We start from the raw sequence: 25,205 nt of genomic DNA, 5'->3' as shown, positions 1-25,205 counted from the left end.
GTGGAGATACAAAACAAAACAAGTTGGTGGCTGACATGTTTCTTATATTCTATATACTGATGCAGTTCTTATATAGGTACGAGTCCTGATGCAAAACTGTATGAACACTAAAAGCACAGATGGATTCAAAACAGACGGACAAATGCACAAAAAAGTTTGACAAAGGCTATTATTTACAAAGACAACACCTTTCCTTCGGGACGCTGCTGAACTATGAACTGTTACAAATTATCCTGAGCAATTAAGTTTGCATCTTCCTCTTAAAAAATGCAAAAAGCATTCTCATCTGATACCTATCAGCAAGCAGACACTAAGTGGGAGGGATCTGTGCTTTGATTCAGTACACCTCTATGTTGGATTCTTAAATAACTGTTAAATGCAGATAACCAAATGGAGACCTTATAAAATTCTATTGCTAGTGATACAGCCCCAACCTTTGCTTTGTGTCAAAGTTAAAAGACATTAATTTCAAGTCTGACCACTGAATTTGAAAATCTACTTATTTTAATCAGTTTTATGTTCTTGAGTTGCAACATTGTTTTTATGAATCTATAAAATGTTGAAGAAATTATGTTACTTTCTTGCTTGCTACAGAATATGACCAATACTGACTTAGATGGAGTTCTTAAATGACGTGCAGCATTTTCATCCAATTTTGAACTTTGCCTTCTCAACAGCTGAGACCAGAAACCCAGTGAAACAAAAAGACTTAAATGGATAGTATCACACAGTCACACAGCAAGGAAAATACAAACGTGTCTCATGAACAAGAGTGCTAGACAGGCAAATTGCTCACTTAAAATAACATTCTTGGCATAAAACACCAATGCATCACATTACATGGCTAAAAACACTTAAGCAACAGACCACGCTCCATACTTCCAATTTCAGCAACCCTTAAACCTACAAATCAGCCATACAGAAACTAAAAATCTTCAGAAATTGATATCAGAGTAAAAAGATCCAACTGTTTTAACTTGTTATACCTATATGAAGTAACAACAAATTTGCAACAGCAGTACAAATCACTAAACTACGTCACCCAAATTCCTTTGTCACCTCAGTTTTGAATAAGCAACAATCCCCCCAAAAGACTTAATAACTTGTTTTTCCACAGATATATTTGAAAAATAAACATACAAGAAAATTTTTACTGCAGTTCTTGGACAAAGCATTTTGCAGTTCTATTCTGTCCAATATGTTCTAAACAAGAAAGTTTAGAGCCTACCCTATAAATCAACACCAGAAAAAAAAAAAGTTTTTAATTATACCTGAAGGTGGTGGAACATCTGTCAGTAGAGAATGTACATCTTCCATTGCATCTGTATCATCAATCTGGAAAAAGCAGTAATTGATAAAAATCATATTACTGTTCTAGTTAAGTCTCAGAAATATTTAAAAATATTTGTTATCAAGAGATCTGGCAGCAAAGTCAAGATTTTAAAAACAGGTTCTATTAATCAGACTTCCGAATCCTACCTAGCTACCTAACTGACTTCCTTTGAATTATTAAGTGCTTACCACTTGAAAAAAAAGTTCCCTTAATTAAAACAAAAATAAAGCAACATGCACAGAACACACAGGAACCGCACATGATAAAATTATCTTTTTTTTTTATCATTATTGTCTTATAACCACCTAAAACGCTGAATGGGGTTTTGCAAAACTGTAACTTTTTTCAACTAAGTGCCTTTGGATTCTAGAGCTCTCATAAGGTCTGTCTTATACTGATTGGATCGTCCTTGCCTCTTACGGTGGCAGATAAAAATCTTTCCTGAACTTTAAACCCTTGCTTAGTATAAACAGTAGAAAATCAAACTGAAAAAAGCAAATTTGGAGGGTTATTAGTTTTTTCTATTTAAATAATCTCTACCCTAATCCAATCTTTAAAGACTTTTGTTATTTTAGATCACACCAAGAGCACATCTGCCCTGGTACCTTTTGTAAACATTTCCATGTATTTTGTGTATGTTTTGTAAATTACAGAGAATTTATCTAACATAATTGCATTTCCTGCACCTCACAGCATCTTCTCAGCACATTAATCCTTAGCCCTTTTTCATACATATTTTCATAGAATAATGCTTTTATTCTTGAGAGGTCAGAGTCAGGAGCTCCACTAGAGCTCCCTGGAACACTGCCTCTCTGTACTCCATTTCTTAACAAAGGAGTTAGTAGTAGTAAGTGGTTATACTAGTTGATCACTTCCATAGATGGAAAATCCTTTTTTCTATAAATGAAAACTGGATTACCAGAACACAAGGACACATATTCTAGAACAGATATATTCACATAATGTAAACCAGTAAACATAGTCTCTAAATTCAGGGTTGTTCATCTTCCAAATACCAGATCTTATTTCTCTTGCTAACTTGACTAGAGTTTAAAGTATTCCCTCCTGTGCACTTAGGTTTTTCCCTTCCATGTGAAAATTTCCATACCCTCAAACACATGTACCACAGAAAATAAATAATGTAGAGGGAAGAGTTCCCCAAAACTGTAAAAAACAAAACAACCCACCTGCCCCAAACCCAGCAACAACCTCTGCTTGTTCTTTATAATGCAGTTCTTAATTAGCTGACCTTTGCTTAGAATGTATGGACCTTCTTTATAAGGAAATCTGACATAAAACAGAAGTAGTATGCTTAACTTTTTTTATTGCTACCCCTCTCCTATTTGACTTTGGAAGCAATATGGAGGCTGGGCCCATGTTTCTCCCAGATTTTTTCAAAACTTGTACAAAGCGTCTCTTCCAATACCATAGTCTTTGCATTTTTTTATTCCTTGAAAAACATACTATTTTTGACAGAGACACTTGAAACTTTTGTATTTACAAAAACATCTTTTGATTGGCTCATCCATTTCAATGCTGTTTGTTGGACAGTATCTTTCACCATGTTTGTTTTGAGGATAAAATTTTACTCCTGCTAGTCTATGTAGATGATTTTTTTTTTTAATTGTTAAGACCAGACACAATAACTACTTAATTAAAACAGATCTCATTACTTTTTAATTTAAGAGTTGACTACTATCACAGGACTTCACAATTTGCTTTCTTTGATCCTAGTATACTTGCAATGCATTGGAGACCAAAATTTTACTCAAACAGCAGAAGCATCAACCAAACTCAATGTATTATTCTAACCTCTCTCAGCCGCTCTTTTTTCTAGTCCCCTTTCTTACTCAACTGCATTTTCAAATGAATTGCTATTACAGTGCTCTCTTTCTCTCTCTCCCTCTCTCTATCAACAACCTTTCTTTCCAGATTATTTTCTGTGAAGATACTGATTTGTGGAACTTAACATAAGGGAAAGCCTTGACTGTACCTTACGATGCAATTACAGGCTGTAATTTAACTCAGTTCTTTCCTTTCTTTTCTTTTTCTTAGTCTAGTACAGGTCTTCAAAAATTTTATCTACAAGAATAAGATCAAAACTCTAACTTTCTTTGGTATCTGCTCCTTTCCTTGAAAATTGTACAATCTTAAAATCTTGCCTTGGAATTTGAGAACAGAATATGAATAGAATAGCTATGCTTTAAGTAATTGGAATGAGAAAAACAGAGACAATGCATTATCTAATTTTTAACAGTTTCTACTGATACAATATGGAAGTACATATATATAAATCAGAAACTCTTTTGGGGAGTAAGAAAGAAACCCTTTCTATGCTTTTTACAAATGTTTCAGGAAAAGAGAAGTATGAACATGAATACTGAAAACATTCATCACCTCCAAGACAAAAGCATCCTTTTTCCCATGCGAAAGGTCTAGCTCTGTAACTTCATCAGAGCTTTCGGACTGAGATCTTAACAGCCTGGAACGTTGTCTGGGCTCTGGAATAGGAGAACCGATGATCTCTTCAGGTAGCTCCTAAAAACAGTATCATAATAAAATCAACAGTTGTTCTACATAGTTCATAAATCATTTGAGTTGTAAGCAATTCGCTTACAGCCCTAAGAGTCAAATCATTCTGAAAATAATTTTTATAGAGAAACAAATGTAGACAATTTTGGACACTGTGCAAATATAGAGAAGCATTTGCCTATGTGGATGAAGAGAGCTGAGAATTCCAGATAAGCTCATGAAGAATAGTGAAAAGTATATCTATCTTTATTAAAAAAACTATCTAAGTTCTGAATGATTCAATCAGTAAGAACCCAAGCATACACATATACATAGTGTATGCGTGTTTGACTTTATTTTCAAGAATATAAAAGCTTTACTTACTGGTGGATTGATCTCATAAAGCTCCTTGTTTTTTGCTATTGTATCATTTATCTTTTTCTGCATGTGAGATATATGCTGTTCATAGGTGCCATCATTTGGAGTTTTCCCCGCAATCTGAATACCACCAGGTGTTGGCAAAGCTGCTAGATAGACACCTGTTGCAGACTTAAAAAATAATAATAATAAAAACCCACTACACTCTTTGGCATCTTCATATCTCTTATTTTAGCATGTACTTCCACTATTTTCATATAGTTTCAGTAGTGCTTAAGCTATAGTGGACAGCATTACGATGCATATATTTACAGCCTGATCTATTCCACGGTAAATTAACCCTTCTTTACTAACAGTGCAAGATGCTATGCTTTTAAAACAAACTTTCTCTCCTTCTCATGGCTCTTTTCTACAATGCATCTTATAGCTTACCCCAAAGTTCCAGTTAAATACGAATTAAAACCTCTGCTCTCTTCTAAAATGTTCTGAATTTAGCTTCAAATTCAAAATGAAAGACATTGCTATAGGTCTTGGCTCTGAGATATTTTGCATAGTTAAGCAACAGTTTCACGGTTTCACAGATTTAAGATTTGTCCAACCCATTTAGAATATCACTGAAGTTGTGACAGTCCATTATACATTTACAGAAAAGCAGATCACCAGTTCAGACACGAGGCAGCCACTCGATATTACCCAAGCACCCTCTTACTCACTGATGAAGAAAGCAGCATACTTTACTATTCTAACCCCGCGTGACAGAATGAAGTTAGAGAATATTCTTAATAAACATCTTCTAATTATCTCTAGGACACTTTCAATCTATCATTTATTTCTCCACTGCCAAAGAAGAGGCAACAGGTCTTTTGCTTGTTGGCAATTAATCAAGAGATGTACTGAGAAACTTAATTGGCAAATATCTTATTTTTCATGGGAATGAAATGAAACTTAAGAAACAGAGATCTCTGTGACAGGACCTTTAAAGAATATAACCATTTTCCTACAACATATGCCATTAAGCCATTTCAAGCTTTTTCCTCCCCTCATTCCCTTTCTAATAAGCTTGCCCTCTAACACAGTTTCAAGAGGATCCAATCTGCTTTTTCTGGTGCTGAAAGACAGTCTCTTCTGCTTTGTCAACAGTTAGATATTTCATTCTTTCCCATCATTTCACTTACTCTTGAAACAACATGTTAATATCTGTAGCTACGCTCAATTCCAGACTTGTTCTTGTGACCTGAAAAAAATACTGTAAGAAAGCAAAAGAATCCCAAGATTAAAATAATACTTACTGCCAACCCCATTAGCATATTTTCACCCACAGTGATTTGTATCCTCAGCCCGAACAGAGCATTCATTCCTCTGAGTTTAAGTTTATTCATCAGTTGGGTGTGCACTTCATATTCCATAAATGGCAAGAGATTACTGATAGATGTTGCATTTGCTTCAGCTTGAGCTTTCTTCTTTAGACGGCATAACCTAACAATATGAAACGGAGCATGACATTAGCAGATAAAAAGATTTAACTGACTGCTGAAGATTGAAAGTGATCACAAAATATTTTGATTTATTCTCACTGTATAATATAATACAAATGGTTGTTTTTTTAAAAAAGTATTTTAAAATCCCATAAAAAACTGAAGTAAACTCTTCAAAGGCAAATCAACAGTAAGCCTCAATAAATATGATCTGATTTTCATTTTAAATAGAAAACTGTATATATAAATTAACAAAAAAAGTTTAACATTCAACTTAGTAAAAAAACAAACAACCCCCCCCAAAAAAACCACATAGTCTTCATCAATATTCAAAAGCATTCCGTACCAAAGCAGAATACAAAAATTAGAAACACTGTATTTTTTCCCCCCACTGAATAAAATCATGTCTCCTTCCTTAAAATACGCTTAAGGATTGTTACACTTATTCAAGGCACAACAGAGAATAAAGGGAAAAAAAAGAAAAGAAACCTGAGTGGCCTCACAGCTCAGCCACTAACATTATTAAATATATTTATCTTTAATGTACAAAAAAGTACACAGGAATTCCATCTCTGGCCAGATTATGTTACTCATATTCCACTCTTCTGGTTTAGTCCAATAAGCCGAAATTAAACCCTGCACCAATGTAATGATTCCTTTCTCTGAACAAAAAGTTTTCATTCAAAAAGAGCAAATGACAATTATACATTTTACATTTTACTGATATGAACAGACAATGGCTTCTTCAAAGGAAGAAAAATTCACATTCAAATTTATTATAATAAATAGTCAAAAGAATTTATTACATGATCAAGAAAATGTAGTAATTCCCTCAAACCTAACAAATCCATCTCAAAAATTGTGCTAGCTACCACTTCAGGGTTTGTTTTCTGTGGGTTCTTTTTTTGGAGTGGGCAGGGGGGCAGGTAGAGGAAGCAAAATGTTTCAGGAATCATCTCAAAGAAACTGTGACATCAGCAAGCACTCTCAAGACAGACCATGCACTGCCCTGTCTTTGTTTCAACTTATGCCAATTGTCTTTTCCTCCCACCACGTACTACTCTGAAGACCCTTGCTTTATCTTTGCCATAACCTCTTTGAAGACACAGGCAGGCAGGCTCCGATTAGATCTGCCCTGAAGTCCTCCCTTCTCCAGCTGAAGAAGTCCAGCTCCCACAGCCTCTCCTCCCAGACTGGGTCCTCCAACCTTCTGACAATATCAGTGGCCCTCTGCTGAACTTGCTTTAGTTTACTGACATCTTTCTTGTCCTAGGAGGGGGACAAGACTAGACAGGTAGCATACTGACTGGTCTCCCTCAATCTGGCATTATCAGCCATGACTGGAAGAGGGTCCATCATCCCCTCAAAGTCACCGATTAAAATATGCCACAAGATAGGTCCCACTGTAGACCCCTGTGGTACTCCACTTGTCACAGGCATCCAGGTAGATTATGAACCATAAATCACAAATGGTTATTTACCATTTAGTTGGCTACACATACAGACTGAATAGCTAACGATTCTTTCTTTCCCATTGCAAATCTTTCTATTACATTTTCAAAATTCATCAAGGACCACGGCATAAGCTGGACAAAGCTGATAGTTCTACAGACATGACATTCAGTTATGGACATCAGCACAGAATTAGCATAACTGAGTTAAACAGTTCATTGAGTTTCCAAATGAGTAACCATAACTGAGCATGTTAGCAGTCCCAAAGAGTGAGGTAAAGCATGAAATCTCTTTCACCAAAGCAGACAAAATACATAAATTTCAGCAGGAGACAGAAAGGCAGACAGACAGACCTGGATCCAAGTTACCAGATGTTCATCAACAGAAGTGGCACATAACACTGGGAGGAGAAGACAGAGTTTCTAATGCACTGTCTTCAACTCCTAGCAATTCACAAAATCAAAATTTAATATTTGGTATCTTACTGAATTTTAGCAACAGGAATTTGTTCAAAGATCTCCAAAATATTTCTAAGAAAACATATTCATACCTGGCTTGAATAAGACATCCCTTCCCAATAACGATTGCCTCTACAGGGAGATCAATTGTAGTGAAAAGGACATCGGGAACCTTTTGCTTCCTGCAGTTGTAACAATATGTGAGGTGAGCAGGGAATGGCATGTTCAGTTCATCATATGGTATATGGCAAAATCCACAACCTGGTGGTGAAGTTTCTTCAATCCTAAAAATACATTATGGAGAACACATTTAAAACATCTGCATTATATTAACAAGGATCAATATGTGCACAAGTGCATAAACACCTACATATACCTACTTAAATCATACATTACAGCTACACTCTACTCCATTACACCTACGCCACAAGTTATTATATCAGTTCAAAAAAATAAAATGAGGTTGCACTCTACTAGCTAAAATGGTATACATAAAACCTGTGTTTAAACCTGTAATACAGGGGTCAAGAAACAAATGCATATAATGGTCAATTATTTAGGTAAGTCTAAAACATTACTGTGCTGGCTTTAGGTTCTATGATTAAGACTTTCAAAAAGTAGCCCACAGTACACCAGTTTTGGGGAGAAATTGCTGTACCAAATACAATGCATACTCTCTTACACGGACTGTATCCAGAAACCTACACAAACCTAATCAGGAGAATACAAACAACAAAACAGCCATCCTACCAAGAAACAGTATGTTAACATCATAAAAAGGAAGAACAGCAAGACAATTTCCTAAGCTGTGAAACTTATTATTCATTTAGAACTAAGATCTCCCTTCCACCAAGAAATATCCAGGAAAAACTGCTCTAAAAATACAAATAAGGGAAGTGTAGGCTAACTGCATGCTGCAAATTTATTTTGCCCCAAACAAACAATTCTTCTCAGTGAGTTCTGAAGAGATGTTTAAACAAATCTCAGACTTGGAAGCCTAGGTATCATAGACTTTGGGAAACATATTTTATCTAAAATATGTGCTTAGTTTATTTCGCTGTTTTATCTTCCTTTAGCATTCGTAATCTACATCAAGATTTTTAGTAGCACTGAAATATGTACTGTGATTTAAAAAACCCAACAAACCCCCAACAAACCCCCAAAAACCAACACACACACACACACCAACACACACACACACACACCAACACACACACACACACCCCAACACACACACACACACCCCAACACACACACACACACCCCAACACACACACACACCCCAACACACACACACACCCCAACACACACACACCCCAAAACACACACACACCCACACACCCCAAAACACACACACACCCACACACCCCAAAACACACACACACCCACACCCCAAAACACACACACACCCACACACACCCCAAAACACACACACACCCACACACACCCCAAAACACACACACACCCACACACACCCCAAAACACACACACACCAAAAAAACCACCAAAAAAACCACCCTCTTTCCATCCTGAACATGACTCTTCTTTCTCTCCAGCTCTTTTTTTTTTTCCTTTGAAAGGACAAAGTATTATGTTGAGTTTGGAAACATTTTTGTTCTGGCTATAGTTTTGAAGGGGCTATCTACAGGATAAATAATGGCCACTTGCTAACAAAAATAAAAAATAAGAAACAATACCGTGTTGACAGGATATTATGGAAAAGTAATAGAAGTGTCGTGTAGTGAGTAGCCTTACTTATGACTGTAGTAGTCCCTTGAAATATATGATGATTATCCTGAGGAACGCATAATAAATTATCTAACTACTTTTTTCCCCAAAATAACCATTTGTCAAAACTCCTTCCTCAAATTTTGTTTGCAAAAGCTGAAACAAAGGGTGGTAACAGGACACGTCATGTTTTTCCTTTTGTTTCATGATTTTATTCATAAACTTCTACTAAAATATATCTTGGCTAAAAATACAGCAACATCTTTGTTTTACAACCAAGGTACATTATACAGCTGTTGAACAGTACATAAAGCAGTTCACATATTATAGCCATAGCAACATTTGGCTTATGTAATTTATCATACATCCATCTTTTTTTCAATAGGGCGCTATAAAGGTGAGAAAGATACCTGAAGAGTGGCAAGGGGTGGGGGAGAGGAGTTATAATCTGTGGTTAGTAGTCAAATGTGTTACCTTATTCAGACTGTTAGAAATAAAAACAGAATATCTAGTTTGGTGCAGAGTTCCATTACTTCTGTTGTTGTTGTTGTTAGTGAAAAGCAGTAAAGTGGTTGGTCCCGCATCCTGCACTGTAACACTGTAACCTACCCTAATAGAGAAGAACTATCTTGGCTGTGAGGAAAAAAATCAACCTCTCCCTTCTCTGACCCTATGGAAAAGAAGCCAGGCTGCCATGACAACCTTTGTTCCAAACAGCCTTCCATGGTGCCATCCTGAAGAAACCTAGGGTTCAGTACAGCTGCTGTGCCAGACGCGGACAAAATACAGACCTCTTCGCTGTAAGAGAAAAGAATTACAGCAAAGTGAATTCCTGCTACTTAGTGCTACGTTTCTTTTACTTGAAACTATTAAATTAAAAGGCTTGTTCAAAAGTCTCAATTTTGTGCATTTGTGCAATTTTATCTATTAAACCTCACAAAACTGTCCTCTTAAGGTATATAAACTATTGTATAAGAAACAGAACAACTAAACAGCTTTGCCCAAGCCTATAAATAATATGCTATAATATCACACCACCTAACCAGGTTTAAGAAGGATTCAGAATATTACAGCTGTTAATGCTAAGAAATCCAACCAACCAACAAAAGCAAAGAAACAAGAAAAAAAAAACCAAGGCATAATTGTTTACTAAAGTAAATTGGAAATTGAAAGCCTCATCATCTTATAAACATTCACTCTCAAAATGAAGTTACAATACTGACAAGGTTGCTTCTTGAAGGATAAAAAGCAGCAAAACAGTCAAATTTAAGTATGAGTAACAATTATAATGATTCATATAGCATGTAAAGTAATTCAGAATATTCCTGATTTAGGAGAATTAAATTTCTCACAACAGCAAAGTATGATCACAAAGCATTTAGTATTTCTAAAATTGTTAAATATGAAACAGATCTATAATATTCAATACTTAAAATATTATATTGAAAAAGGCATGAAGAAACGATTTCCTCCATTTTCTAGAATGACAGATTTATTTGTTTTTTTTTTTTTCCTTTTAAACTTGTCGTCTCTCTTTCCAGACTCCTTTTTCATAGATAACATCTGGCAGGCCAGTACTTAATGACAGATCCTTGCCCTTTAAGCATGGAATCAGGCTGAACTGAAAAATAAGCATGAGAACCCCAATACGCTATACTATCGATGATCAAATACTACTACACTAAATTTCTAAAGAAAAAATCAGAGTGTGAAATCTCCTAGTAACTGACTGCTATCTATATTCTGTACATTCTTTTACCATATTACATTTTTTATTTTGGTTATTTTACCATATGCATGTGGTTGTTTTATCAGAGCAAAGTAATAAATGTGAAGGAGCAATATATGTGAAGCAATGAACTCTGTGGCTTTCAGACTGATCCTTTCCGGTTATCTTACTACTTTACCAACGGACTAAGAAACAGATTTCTTTCTGGAGCTGGAAAGACACAATCTTCTTTAAGGCAGGGAAAAAGAGAAGTAATTTGATGAATCCCAAATTATGTTTCCCAACCTCCAAGCCTCTCATAAAGTTTGCTATTAAGCCACTAAAGTAAAGAAGAACAAAATTTTTTTTAGCCAAAGAGAATGGAATAAGACATTGGCATTTTGGCCTGGGTGGGATGCAGGGCTGGGAAACTTTACTTCTCTCTAACACTCAATCTCAGAAAGACTACTGCGGGGCTGCAGTATAATGCATTTAATAGTACTGTAGTACTGAAAGATAAAAATAATTTCTAGAAAAAATTGTAAGACTAAAATTTACACTAAAGTATTCTTGATCTAGAAGGCAGTATATTCTCCCTTAATTGACAATTAATACATTCCTAGTAAAGAACTTGTGTTTTAAGTTTAAAGCTTATTGTTTAAGTACTAGACTGCCAGTTGTTACCAGGTAATAAAAGTGCAACATACATTTTTATGAACAGTCTAAGTATTTAGGCAGATAAAGACTAGAAAACTTTATAGATAAATTACTGTTACTATAAAAGCAGATATGTTCATCTGAAAGTTAAAAACAGGTAACTACTAAAAATTTTGGTGTTCATTAAAAAATACAAAAACAATAAAAACCAAAAACACATTAACAAAAAGAAATGTGACACCCTGTTTAACTTTTTAAATACAATACTGAAATCTAAGCAAGTTACTTTAACAAACTCTCCAAAGTAGGTAAATTACATAGTATCAAAATTTGTGCTGAAATATTTCACCATTTTTAATCCACTGAAGATGAAATAAATTATCTGTGGCATTTAGAAAATCAAAACATTATGATTTACCAAATGCTAGTTGATTCACTGTAGCCCACTACAGCCTGACAACCCAATGCCTTGGCATGGGATTTTATTTCTTGTCTGATTTCTGCCCACCATGCATCTCGTGTCTCTGGTTCATCTGAAAGACAAAGTATAAATCAGTTCACTATTCCATACCATGTCAACATAAAGTTTCATGCAATTAATCTGAAAGGATACTGTATTTGGTAGAATTTTTCACATTTAAGTACTTGCTGTATCTTGCAACTTTTTGTTTCTTAACTACTGCACCTCAAGTATTGAGCAAACACCACCTGGGCGATTTCAATGTTTTTCAATGTCTTGTTTATCACCAATGAAACAAATCACTGCATTCCTGTTGTTGTTCATGTGGCAGCTGACACCAAAATACTGTAGATATCATTCCAAACTTTACCCACTTGAAGACCATACTGTCAGCTTTCCAACAACATGACAGCAGCACACAATTCACAGTAAAGCATCACAGATCTTTTGTAATATCAAAAAATTAGTAGCAGCTTAACAATGAAGCAGTATTTGAATTAATAAAGTGGTATTCTACTTCAGTATACACACGACATCTTTGAAATGACCTGAACAGTTTTTCCTGTTGAAAGTAAAAGTTCTTGCTTTAACAAATATTTTTAAATTCTGGGTAAGAAAGACTGTCACTGTGAAACATAGCTCTGTGATCTTTGTTTTAGCTGCAGTTTCAGTATTTCTGTCTTAGAGAAACCATGAGTATTTGAAAGTACTTCTACATTAATAGCATTAAGAGGTACAAGATATGTGCTGACTTTGTATTTGTCAATGTTTTTTGCTTCAGTATCCTGCACAACTGCACATTTTTTCCAAAAAGGAGTCTTTATCTAATTATCTTTTTGCATTTAAGGTCTGCTTAAAAGACAATAAATATGTGGATTTCCTGAATTAAAAATTTAAGAATGCAATCAAGAGTGCTACTAAGTAAGTTGTGCAATCCACTTATTTCAATTGTTTAGCAATTAGTTACATGGAACTAAAGATCTTGTCTTAAAAGCTTTCTACATATGAAGTCAACAGGTGTTAGAGTTTGTAAAGTGTTTCTTCTTTCAAAATGGTGCAGCTATACCAATGAACTTAACTGAAAACTATGTTAATTGTCAATACATCAAATAAAGGGAAAACAGTAACAAACAGCAGGCACTCCGATGCTACAAAGGGATCGGAGTAGAAAACGTCTCATACAATTCCCCTGAAATCAATGGAGTTTCTCATGGATATAAACTTCTACTCATTTAGCTCTCCTTGCAGGATCATAATTTGAAATACCAGCCTCAAAAACTGAGATTTACTGGAACCAATTTTGTAGTACCAGGAATATTTATAAATATAGCATATGATAACTATGTATCATACACTAGGTCCTCTGAAAACATGAACAACAAAAATGAGAAATGCAGCTGTAAAAATATTTTGAAATTTACTGAGACAAAAGTATTGTAGGGCAGGATGTATCCACTCATGACTTTACCTAAGCTTTTGATTTGGAGCCGAGTTTTTGGCTTTCTAAAGAAACTAATGATCATTTTCTATTAATAAAATAACACAGAGATATATTCAAATAAACCTAACTTTAAATGTCAGTATGTGTGTACTCATAGCATTGTATTGACTAACAACATCCTTGTCCTTGCTGGGGTCATGGGAGGAGACAGCCAGGGCATAGGTTGATGTTTATCTAACCTTTGCTCTAAGAAATATACACTGAACAGAAAAAAACTACAGCATGGCTCTTTGGAAGGTTCTCTACAATCAAGACAAAAATATACACACTAAGACACAAAACAGACTAGGGATCTTTATGGACTGTATCAATGATGTTCTCTTATACCCAAGTGCACCCTCAGCAGGTTTCAATGCATTACTAGTAAAACCTCTAAGCACTACACTTTGCTGTTTCTCAAAGTGAAAACACTGTTTAAACACTTTCACTGGTTGCAAAAACCAATTGCTCAAGATTAAATACACTAATCCTTACTCACATGGTTGGATGACCTACTATCAATGTTTCACACTTTTCAGTTTTCAAAAGCTGAGAACTATGCACAAGTAGTCTACCATATGGTGGGGTTCCCAAGCTCAGCTACAAGAACCACTTGTGGCACACACAATAAAGTGGGAGGCAAAATGTCTTCTCTTTCGCATGTGCATCACTGTATTTGAACAGAAGCTGTCATTGCTGCTGCCAGTTAATGGCAGTAGTGGTAGACAAACAGGAATTTTGGAAACCTGTTTTAAGGAAAGGCTACAAACATCTGACAAAAGGGAAAGCTGCATGGAAGATTCAAGACCACAAGCACATTCTGTATGTTATCACCAACTTTTCATGGGGAAAGGGATATGGATCTCAGCAGGAATTCCTCCTTCCCAATCTAATCACAGACAAAAGGCTGATTATCAATGTGTTTGTCTCTCTATAACAGAAAAGTGTAAAACCTTAAAGGTAGTAGAAACAGTCATTCACTATTACTCTTTAACAATTCTTGTTCAGCTAGACTGGACCCACAGGCAGCTGGCTAAAATCAATGCTGGAACAGCCCCACACATTTTTCCATTCCACATGGCAGGGGTGGGGAGAACAAAACAACCCCTCCCCCCCTTCTTCCAGACAGAGACTGATGCAAAGCAAAGTCAATTTTACTGAATCATCAGTTTCCATTCACACTTTTAAGTGTAAGCATTTGACAAAAACTACTCCTACTAGTCACTAATGATTCTTTTAAGACAAAAAGGGCAAAAGAAACGTGAAGTTGTGACCAAGGAGTTGAAAGTGAACAACAGGGTAAAGGGACTGGAGATGAAGAGGGAAGGTGCTGTGGAATAAAGAATAACATTACAAGCAATAATATGAAACTGAAAAGGAACATGTCCACAGTAAAAGCTGAAACAGAATAAAATCCTGAAAGGGAATGAAAATACTGAAAGGGAACGGAAATGGTGGAAATAGTAGTGACGGGTCCCAACCTCATTGCAAACACAAAAGTTTCCTCCACAAGGAATTTATAATGTAAATCAAAGTTTAGGAACAACTCTCCAAGAGAGTTAACACAATTCTCTCACCTAACCTATCTACAGAGCACATTATTATAAGGGAAACACACATTGTTGTGAGGTTGCTCAACACTATGTCTTGCTCACGCAACATTTAACCCTTCATTTTTTCTCAGCGTCTGGTCAACATCAGGATTAACAAAAACTAATTTATGGATCATTTTCATTAAAGATAAAAATAATTTCACAGCCACTGTCTTCAGTGTTAACAGGATCAGGCCTAATACAGTTCAAAAAAATCCAACAAATTCTCATTGCACAAGTTCAAAGGTTTCTATAAAAGTCATGCATAAACATGTGTTTGTAAAGGAGAGTGCGTCCTCTGCTTAAGACATTAAATATGAGTATTTTTTTCTTCCAGAAAGAGGCCAAGTAATATGAATCAATGTTTATATATAAGTACTGTACATTCACACACAGTTTACACACTTACCTTTGCATATTAAAATACAAAATGATTGTCTACAATTAAAATCAAACACCATGACATTGCAATAATAAATTGATACAAAACACTGAATGCAGTGCAATGTGTAGCATTCGTATTCTTCTGACAAATATTTTCACAAGCAGCCTTTTTTGACACATGAGCCACACAAATCCACATGGGGATGCCATTGTAGCATTTACAAGTTTAGTAAAGCTAGGGATTTACATAAACAATTAGAGGAGTTAGGGAAGCAGGATGGCATGTGTCCAGTACACTCCATGAGGGTGTCTGTTGTTGTTTTTGGCTAAGGCAAAAGCTTAAGAACTACAGGTTTGCAAAGCAGATTCAGCAGACAGTAGCCAGAAACGGTGGGTATTTTGGCGCATGCTTGGATCAGGTGACAGTACAGACTGAAAACTATGGCAGCTCACTGAAATGGTTACAGAAAGTAATGGCCCTGGATTCTAGGTGGAAGCAAAAAGGCAAGCATACATAGCACTCAATCACAAGCTTTTCTAGCAAATCTACTGAGTAGTTTATAGCAGGGATTTTCTAAAACTTTTAAGCAAAAAAGTTGGCAAAAATTATGCTGCTATTAAGTGTCCTTTATTGGAAAACAAAGGCTGAATATTAAACCTACTTTTATTATGTTTCAAAATTGACATGATATTTATAACAAAGTGGAAGCAAAGCATGTTTCCAGAGCTGAAGACTTAAGAAACAATGTCGTGAATAGTATTTTATAAAAATTGTGCCAACTCAAACCTCCTCCAACTGAAACTTTCCAAACTTGCTTTTATTGAAGAGCTTTAGAAGATACAAACAGCAATCATTGTTGTAAAATATTTATCTTGCAGCCCAAATGTTCTTTTGGTCAGTTCCATACACCAGCAATTCAGAACCTACCTCTTTCCTTCAAATTAAAGATTGATCTCTACCAGGCTGTATTGTCACTGGGACAAAATCCTGCCTGTAACTTTCACCTAGAGATAACACTAGACACTGTAAACATTTTCTGATTCACAAGAAGCAACACCTTTCCAAGGTTATTTGCTAGAGGTTCTCTTGTTCAGGACCTTTTAAGACTTGGTCAGAATCTGGCTAGTTCCCTAAAGATTTTTAAAACTTGAAGAAAAATTACAAAGAATGATCTCTTGATTATTCAGATTGTACTTAAGAGTTACTGTATTAAAACTGAATCCCTAGATATCCAGAAACAGTTACTCTGGAAAAGAAATTGTATGATTCATTTCCAACCTATTTTAATATTGAAATTTAGTGAATATTTACCAAGTAACATTCTGAAATGAGGAGAACAGACATACTATGAAGATTATCATAATCAACAAGGAGCAAATCTTTGTTCTGGTGTCTCAAAAAACGACAGGAGACAGCAACACTCATCTTCAAATTCAATCTAGGAGTCTTTCACTAGGCACAGCCATAATCCATCCTTCTTATAGAGTAGGCCTCAATAATCATATCTACAATAAACTCAAAGTTGCAAGAGTGGTCACAGTTTATTCTGCTTTTATACTGCAAATAGAGCTTCACTATCTCCATTCTCAGATCCTCTCCATCAAAACCTGTTATGTCAAGCTTAACATTGTGAATTTGGACAGAAGGGATTATGTTCTAAACATGGTCCAAATAAGCCTGCCCCTGCCCCTCTCTTCTTTTTAATTGGTAACAAGTATTATTTGAAGTCGCTTACACAATAGCAGAAAGATTAAAAAGTGCCTTTTTTGGCTGTGTATTTTAAGACACATTTTTGTTACATTTACAGCCACATAGACCTTCGTGTTTAACTTGATCCTCTCTGGTTATCCCATGAATAATGAAATTACCTATCATCATTCTAAAATATTTAGCAATTAAAATAGATGTACAAAAAGCCCAGTCCTCTCAGCTGTAAACCCAAATATACACACGGAACGTGGGTAATGCTAACGAACCTTGCAATAGACCAATAAAAATCTAAAACTTTCCCAAGATAAATCAAAGCCACTTGAGATTTTAAAAAATAACTCCGTATCCTCATCCTCAAAACTGAAAGATATGAAAATGATAACTTTGCTTATGATGACAGGGAAACTGAATTTAATTTGATAAATCCAAATAATCTAACATACACTAAAATACTAAAAAAGCACTGCAAACATCTCTGCAAAGAGAAAAAGGTATGCTCATTCCTACAAAGTTTAAACTAGAGATAAAGAACACCCAGTCTAGAGAATGGTATTTTGTCACTGCTTTTCTGTCATATAAGATGAGGTCAGAGAGCATCTCACTTTTCAAACCCAAATTGCTGAACAGGCTAAACAGGAAGAAAGATTTTTGATACTGAAGTACTTTAGTTACTGAACAAGCAGCATTAAGAACATCTAGGAATAAAACCATATCCAGCCTTCCTGCTTTTTCAGAATGGGTTATTTCAGCTGACTGATTCAACACAAAATCATTCATTTGCATGGTCAGTTTTCTGTTGGGTCAGCCAGGCAAAGGGACTCACTTTGCAACTACATGATCACCAGACAGCTGCAAGAGCATGTGGCAGAAATGGGACAGAAGAGCAGGATCACTTTTTAGTGGCAGCTCACTACTAAGGAGTGTTAGCTTTAATACGAAGATAATTCTCAAGATGGGGGAAAAAAAATGAAGTATTTTTCTTAGTAACACTCCCAACACAACCACTGAATTGTTTTCCTGTAATCCAAATTCCATGAAATAGCACTGAACCCTATATCACGTTTTATCGTGTTTTAACTATCTCAACCCTAAAACAGAAATATAACTTCTAATTCAAAGTTTGGCTTTTGAAGTCCTACCTCAACTTCCAATCAATTCCAACTCACTCAGCCTCATATTCCTGCCAGCCTTACATTCTTAACGGCCCCAAGCCTTGAGATGTCCCACTGCATTTGTTCCTAATCTCAACTAAATACTACTTGAACAGTTTAAATGCTCAGACACCTACAGATTAGCATCTTCTAAGCCTTATGACTGACACCACAAAACACAAGGTAGCTGATATAGTTCACTGTGTGACATAACATCTGTGACCTAAACTAATTAAAGTCTATAAATCTAAACAGAATGTCCCAGATGAAAGTAACTACTTGGATACTGGTACTGAAAAAAACCTCAACCTCCATTATTCTACAGTTTTTGTATCAGTCACACATTGCAAGTTGTGTATTTATTTGATCTTAGAAATAAGCAACAATCACTTGGACAGACCACTGCAAAATTTGATCTAGTCTAAATATTACAAGTAATCTTTGAGGGAACAGTTTTCCATTAACTGACACTGGTTCAAGTAAATCTGCTGACAACACTACCAGCACTAACTACAGAGTCGTAACAGGAATACCTCCTATAATTTTTTGTTCTCAATTGCAGATGATGGTCCAATAAGAACAGCACTAACTGCAAAAAAAGTCTAAACTTCACCTTATTTGTTTAGCATTAAGAAAGTTCAAAAACACTGCCTGGACATAAACAAATTTTAAATACCACAAATTCATTTGGCAGATATTAAGATTGGTGCCAGGCTTAAATACAAAACTTTTTTGTCACTCCTGCTTTTAGTTATTATTTAAATCAGTCCCTCATCTTCCCACACACAGTTCCTCTAACAGGAAAATGAGTGGGACCCAAACAAGATATGGGAATCTGCTTTCATGGATCCTATTACAGTGGTGAGGGCAAAGTCTCCTGCTTCGGAAAGCTGGCAGGCAATAAAGAAACCACTTACTCTATCTTGCATGTGTTGCTTTGTTGTCCAGGTACAATACACACAATTAATTTTAAAACATGAGCAATCTCCAAAAGATATCCTTAAAGGACAGCAATGAAGGGGCTACTACCCAAAGCTGGAGACACTATGCACTATGCTGTGACAAAACACTTTTCTAAATATGACATGGTGTATCTATCTTGTACCTAGTATAACAAAATGAATTACATACATGTTCTAAAGTTTTAAGCCCAACTAGTTGGACACCTTAAAAACAAACAACAAGAATATTCTTAGATCTAACACAAGTCTTGGAAGAAATGTACAGAATTTCAAACACAAAAGGATTCATCTTCTCAACATCAAACGCAGATGTTCATAGACAAGATACTTTGCACACCAGTCAGCATGAAAGGGGCAAGCTACCTCACTATGTAAGAAAACGAGATGAATTCATTTGGCAGGATTTTATACTGCCTCTGCATTTCCTATTCATGTTTACACTGTTCAGACTTTTATCTGTTATAGCCACAGAGCCTCTACATTCATTATTTCTATACAGTCACAACTCTATTTTGTTTTAAGACAAAGCAGTCAGAGAATCCTCTCTGAACTCCTGGATCCAATAACTAATTAACAGGAGCCTTTTCTTCAGGTCCCACTGGAGTGAGTTCAGGACCTCAATGAGAGCATATCATGAGACAGAAGACCTCAAATCCTTTAAAAAACACTGAAAAATATTACTGTAAAAGGTTAAAGAAACTGCATTGTCTAGTAGAATCATACCAACAAATCAAATCACAAAAAAGTTATTTTAACTATGGTATTTCTTGATGAGAAACATGGGGTATTGAAGAACTTACTTCATAAAGCTGAATAAGAGTGTGCCTACATTATATATAACAATCTGATCAAGAAAAAAAACAGGTGAAACAAAAATAGGGCAGACAGACTTAACACAGAAGGAAGATCTGTTGAGCCTAATTCAACTCAGATAATGGATCTTATCCATTAAAGTTAATTCTATAATACTGTTAAGGTCAATCACAGCTTGTGTTATCTGCCACTGAAATTCCAGTTTTCTAAAATACTACCAGCAGATACTTTACAACTACACGTTTACCTGTATTTCTGTAGCATTTAGGAATATGTCCCTTCAACTGGAATCATTCTAGTTCTCCTCTAACACAACAATATACTTTGGGCCATGTCAAAATTACTACAATTACCTATATACATCCAAGTGACAGATCATAAGGCTGACCCAAATTCATTGAAATCAGTGAAAGAATTTATATCAACAAAATTGTTTTAGTAGAGCCTCATATTTTGAAATTAGGAGAAGTAACATGCAAGAGTAACAATCTTCTGCAAGACCAAGGTTTTTTTCTCTTATGTACTAATTATTCAAAAACAAACTGCAGCAGTGGAATAAGCAACAGCTTTTGTTCAGTGAAAAGTCTATGATGGTTCTTGCATCATTTGTCAAATTTTAGGGAGATTTTTCAATCAACAGATTAAATGGAATTTTTTTATTATTAGGCAAAGAATTTTTAAATAAAGATTTTAAATGTCAAGTTTATTAATTTATGAATTCCAAAGGAAATTTATGAATACTGTTCTACATTAACAATAATCAACATTTGCCCAGTTACAAAAACATCTACTTAGAACTCCCTAAATGGAAAATAATGCATGGTAACAAAAAAAAAAAAAAACACACACCAAAAAAACTTTATTAATTTAAGGGTGCATCTGCTTCAAAACAGAACAAAAATATTCAAACACCACTCATTAACTATAAAAATAGAAAGGGAGTATTCAGCCCTCTGGCACATCTGCTGAAAAAGTAGAGTAAAATACTACTGGAAAACATCACATACTAATAAACTATAAAAGGTCAAATTAAAGTTAAATTAATTAATTCAAGCACCATAAAGCTTTCATTATGCCTCACTCTGTTCAGACAACGTTCAGAGCTGCCTTAACATCCCATTACTGTATCAACCCATATTGAGATCCTAAAAGATGAATTTGGAGATTTTTCAAGGAAAGGCTAGAGATCAGGCTTAAAATATTGCATTTTCTACTAGCTCAGAATGATAGCTTCTTTAGACACTACTGAAGACATTCCAACATCTTCTACTGAATTCTTTCAAGTTCACCACCGCTATCCCAGATAGCAATAGGAAGTTTAATTTGCACATTCAGTTTAAGTTTGCATCTCTGTGAAAGAAAAGCATTCAATTATAGAACCAAAATGTATCCAAGCTTTCCTCTTCCATTTCTTCATATACGAAACTAGAGTTCCAGAGAATTTTGCACTTCAGGTATTGGGGTATCAAACTAAGGTATCAAGAAGCTCAAGGAATTTTATTAACAATCTTTTTCTCATTCCATGTTTCTGACTACTGGAGCTAAAGAGATACTGTTGAAGCAGCTCCTTGAATGAAAAGGTTAAAAAATGTAATTATGTACGAACACTGCGTATGTTATTGCTATGAAACAGTAGCATGCAAAAGCAGCCTCTATTCCACAAGTTCCTTACACTTACAGAGTAACCTTCCTACTCCGCATTTATTCTCAAGGCAAGACTTTGACAAAGGTCCAGTCTCCTGGATCCAGAACTCCTTTCAGATTTTTATACTTACAGTATATCTTTAACAGCCTTTTTCAGAGACAGGGCCATAGCATTTCTTCCACTGTATTATGTCTCCTCTTTTTGATGAATTTGAGCTCTTGACTACCTACTGTTCTTTTGCAGATTCTTCTTGATCATCACCCTTTCAAAATTTCTTCATAAAAACATTCAAAGAATTTTGTCATCAAACTCTTTTTGTCATTGAAAGCAATTCCAGAAGCTTAAGTAGTTTCTTTTCTGTCTCTTCTCTTCCCTTTTCCACCAAATAAAGTCGGTCTCTACTTTGCATGTGATTTTCTGGCATCCTCAAATCACAGTTTACTTAATTTTTCACCTCCATCAGATGGCCCTGTTGCATCTTATACACTCAATTAAAAAAGTCCACTTGCCAAAGGCAAAAAACACCCAAAAAACCAAAACAAAAGAACCCCCCACTTTAGATGTTACACAAGTTTGTCAATAAACAAAAAAGATACCTGAACGCTTTCAAAATGGAAAATAATTTTAGCCTATTTATGGTGAGAAATACAGCCTTGCTAAAATGAATGGAATGTAGCGATATAGTATTGTTTTCTTTAAACTGTATATATCCCTGTTCTCTTTCAGGCCAAGTATTAGCTGGCACATGACAGAGCTGGCAAGAAAGCTCTACTGGGGGGAGATGAAAAAAATCAGCTTGGGCTTTTCAGTGGTAATAGACCTGAAAGCACAGTCATTAATGCAATCTAAGGACTGGATTAGCTTCTATGTAATTTGCAACTCTACTACAAAATCCACAATCCATCACAGGTCATACACAGTAACTGATCTACTGCCCTCCTGTTTTCTTGATATTGTAACACACCTAGCACTGCAAGAGAAACAAATCTCCAGGCATATGAGCATGCCCTACTTAGTTCCTGCCCCAGCAGGATAAATAGCAAAACTGCTATTACAAAACTCCTGACACATGTGGAGGAAGAAGCAGGATTTTCTACCATAGGCAAGAGAAACACATACAGTTCTTAAAAGGCATTAACTCTAAAATTAGTATTTGATTCAGGCCTTTTTAATCCAGAAGTTCTATGTAACAACCACCTCTGGGTATAACTGCATGCAACACAGATATGCATTCTTCTTCCTATTTAAACAATCTACATTACTGCCTTGGATAATCTGTCAAGGAATGAATTCACAATTTCTCCTTAGCTTTCTATGGCTTAAATTTCTGAATCACTTTCTAGCCTAGCTCAATATATGTTTAGTGTCTGTACACAATTCATTTACTCAACTATTCTAGTAAAATTCTTCCATGGTAGCGCCCTCCTAAACACTAGCTCAAAAAAAGCAACAATTAAGTCAAACTTTTTGAAGTACCATACCTGATGCAAAAATTCTTCATTTAACATCTTGGAACAGGCTATGCTACACCACTAATCTGAAAATTTTGTAATACTAGTCTTACATAAAAAGCAAAAATAAATTTAAAAGATTATTTTAATTTAGAAAAGCAAATAAAATCCACAAAAACATAAAGCCTCAAAACTGTAATATTCCAGGACCAACAGAGATCTCAGTATAGAAAAGAATAAGGATACAAAAATGAGCCAATGGTTTCAGCTACTACCTGTGACTGAACTATTTGTAAATTGGAAAATGTACAGAGACAATTTAAATTGAAGTTTAGAGAATGACCAACTTCCAGAGACAAATGATACACAGATGCATTGCAGCAGCAAAGTAACAGGAAAGAAATTTTGTTTCTGGAGGAGACAAACCCCTAGAGGTCACCTTTACATCTTTTCACCAGGCCAGCTTTAAAAACATCAGTAGTTGGCAAGCTGTGCTGACTTGCATATTCCATGTAGAGAAGTTAGGTCTTTGTTTCTTCCAAGGTATCTTATGTTTCCGGAGGGAAAGGAAAAAAAAAATGGCCTTTATTTTTCCCCCCTGAAAAGGCTAGTACTTTATGTGGCTTTTATGTACCCTCGTCATCAACTCTTCCATTCTCTCTGCAGCTGTACACAGAAGTTTCACACTTTGGTTCCTAAGACTGTGTAAAAATAGAACACTGGGGCTTTTTCAAGTTAGGTTTTAAAGTGGTTTAAAAGTTCAAGTAGTAAGATGGAAGTCCTGCAAGCTAATGTATTTTACCATACAAGATTTATGAACCAAGACACCCTGGACTACATATACCACTCTTTTCTTTCAAATAGATTGTTCTCCTCATCTATTTTTTGTTCTCTCAGTCTATCTTTATGTCTGTTATTTAGAACAAACACATTCATTGATTTCCTGAAGTTATCAGAAATACAGCTATTACTGAAGTGTAAGCTCATGAAAAAAAAAATAAATAAAAACCTGACACCATCCCACTTGCATAAACAAGAATCTATTCTCTTTCCCTAAATTATTTGTTTTGCAGACACCAAGCTGAAAGCTACAAAGAAATAATCATCTGAATATTCAGCTTTCCAGATTGATATTAAATTATTCGTAATGCTATTTTATACTAAAACAATGTTTTGCAATTTTAAAGGAAGCCTTTAAAAACATTAAAGTAAATAAGACACTGAGGTATTTGATGGTTAGAGAGATTTAAATTTGAAGTATTAACCTAATAATATTCTACAGCATTTCTAAGAACTTCACTGAGCTGCCATAATTTCTGTCAGCATATGTAGTACTGAATGACTAGTAAAATACCTGAATTGAAACTATTCCAGTCTAGCAGTTTGTATGATCTTGTGTTACCCATAATTCCGACAAAGGCTGAGTTCAAAACAGCAAATTAGTAGATCAGTTATAGGAGCAGAATAGTGAAAAAAAAAAACTACCAACAAGAACACAATTGACAACACCACTCCACAGGAACTGGAAAGACACAGACAGCAGAGTTAATAAGAGGCTGAAATAGAAAGGGAAAAAGGAGCATGCTATAGCAAACTAGCACTAGGCGTGATCAAAGTGTACAGTATATAGCAATTATCGTATTATTCACTGGTTTTCAAACAACTCCTTAAAATGTTCTTTCTTCTCTATATTTTCCTATTTACTTGCCAGCTTATGTTTCCTTTAATATTTTACAGACTTGACTCAATTGCTTAGTAAGATCATCACTATACCAGAATGCTTTTCTACTTCTTCCCCTTCCGTCCCATAACCACGATCCTTCATTCTTCTTTTTTTGTTTTTGTTACTGTTTTGC

The 25,205-nt window shown here is 35.3% G+C and overlaps 1 protein-coding gene across 14 annotated transcripts in view; it reads right to left on the bottom strand.

Moving 5' to 3' along the window:
• The window catches only part of C2CD5 (C2 calcium dependent domain containing 5), a 72,884-nt gene that overhangs the window by 19,917 nt on the left and 27,762 nt on the right, over nucleotides 1-25,205 (bottom strand). For 7 of the 14 annotated variants that reach the window (XM_064516033.1, XM_064516040.1, XM_064516048.1 and 4 more), the window contains 7 exons: nucleotides 12,119-12,233; nucleotides 10,038-10,133; nucleotides 7,700-7,891; nucleotides 5,512-5,698; nucleotides 4,229-4,393; nucleotides 3,731-3,871; nucleotides 1,272-1,335 (listed from right to left, as the gene is read on the bottom strand). In XM_064516033.1, coding sequence (XP_064372103.1) covers nucleotides 1,272-1,335; nucleotides 3,731-3,871; nucleotides 4,229-4,393; nucleotides 5,512-5,698; nucleotides 7,700-7,891; nucleotides 10,038-10,133; nucleotides 12,119-12,233 — 960 coding nt within the window. Of the gene's footprint in view, nucleotides 1-1,271; nucleotides 1,336-3,730; nucleotides 3,872-4,228; nucleotides 4,394-5,511; nucleotides 5,699-7,699; nucleotides 7,892-9,944; nucleotides 10,134-12,118; nucleotides 12,234-24,703; nucleotides 24,770-25,205 lie in introns of all 14 variants that reach the window. The other 7 variants (XM_064516000.1, XM_064516020.1, XM_064516026.1 and 4 more) reach the window with 3 other exon arrangements.

Source organism: Dromaius novaehollandiae, chromosome 1 (assembly GCF_036370855.1).
Source record: "Dromaius novaehollandiae isolate bDroNov1 chromosome 1, bDroNov1.hap1, whole genome shotgun sequence".
Lineage (NCBI taxonomy): Eukaryota > Metazoa > Chordata > Aves > Casuariiformes > Dromaiidae > Dromaius > Dromaius novaehollandiae.
This window is presented reverse-complemented; position numbering and strand designations above follow the sequence as displayed.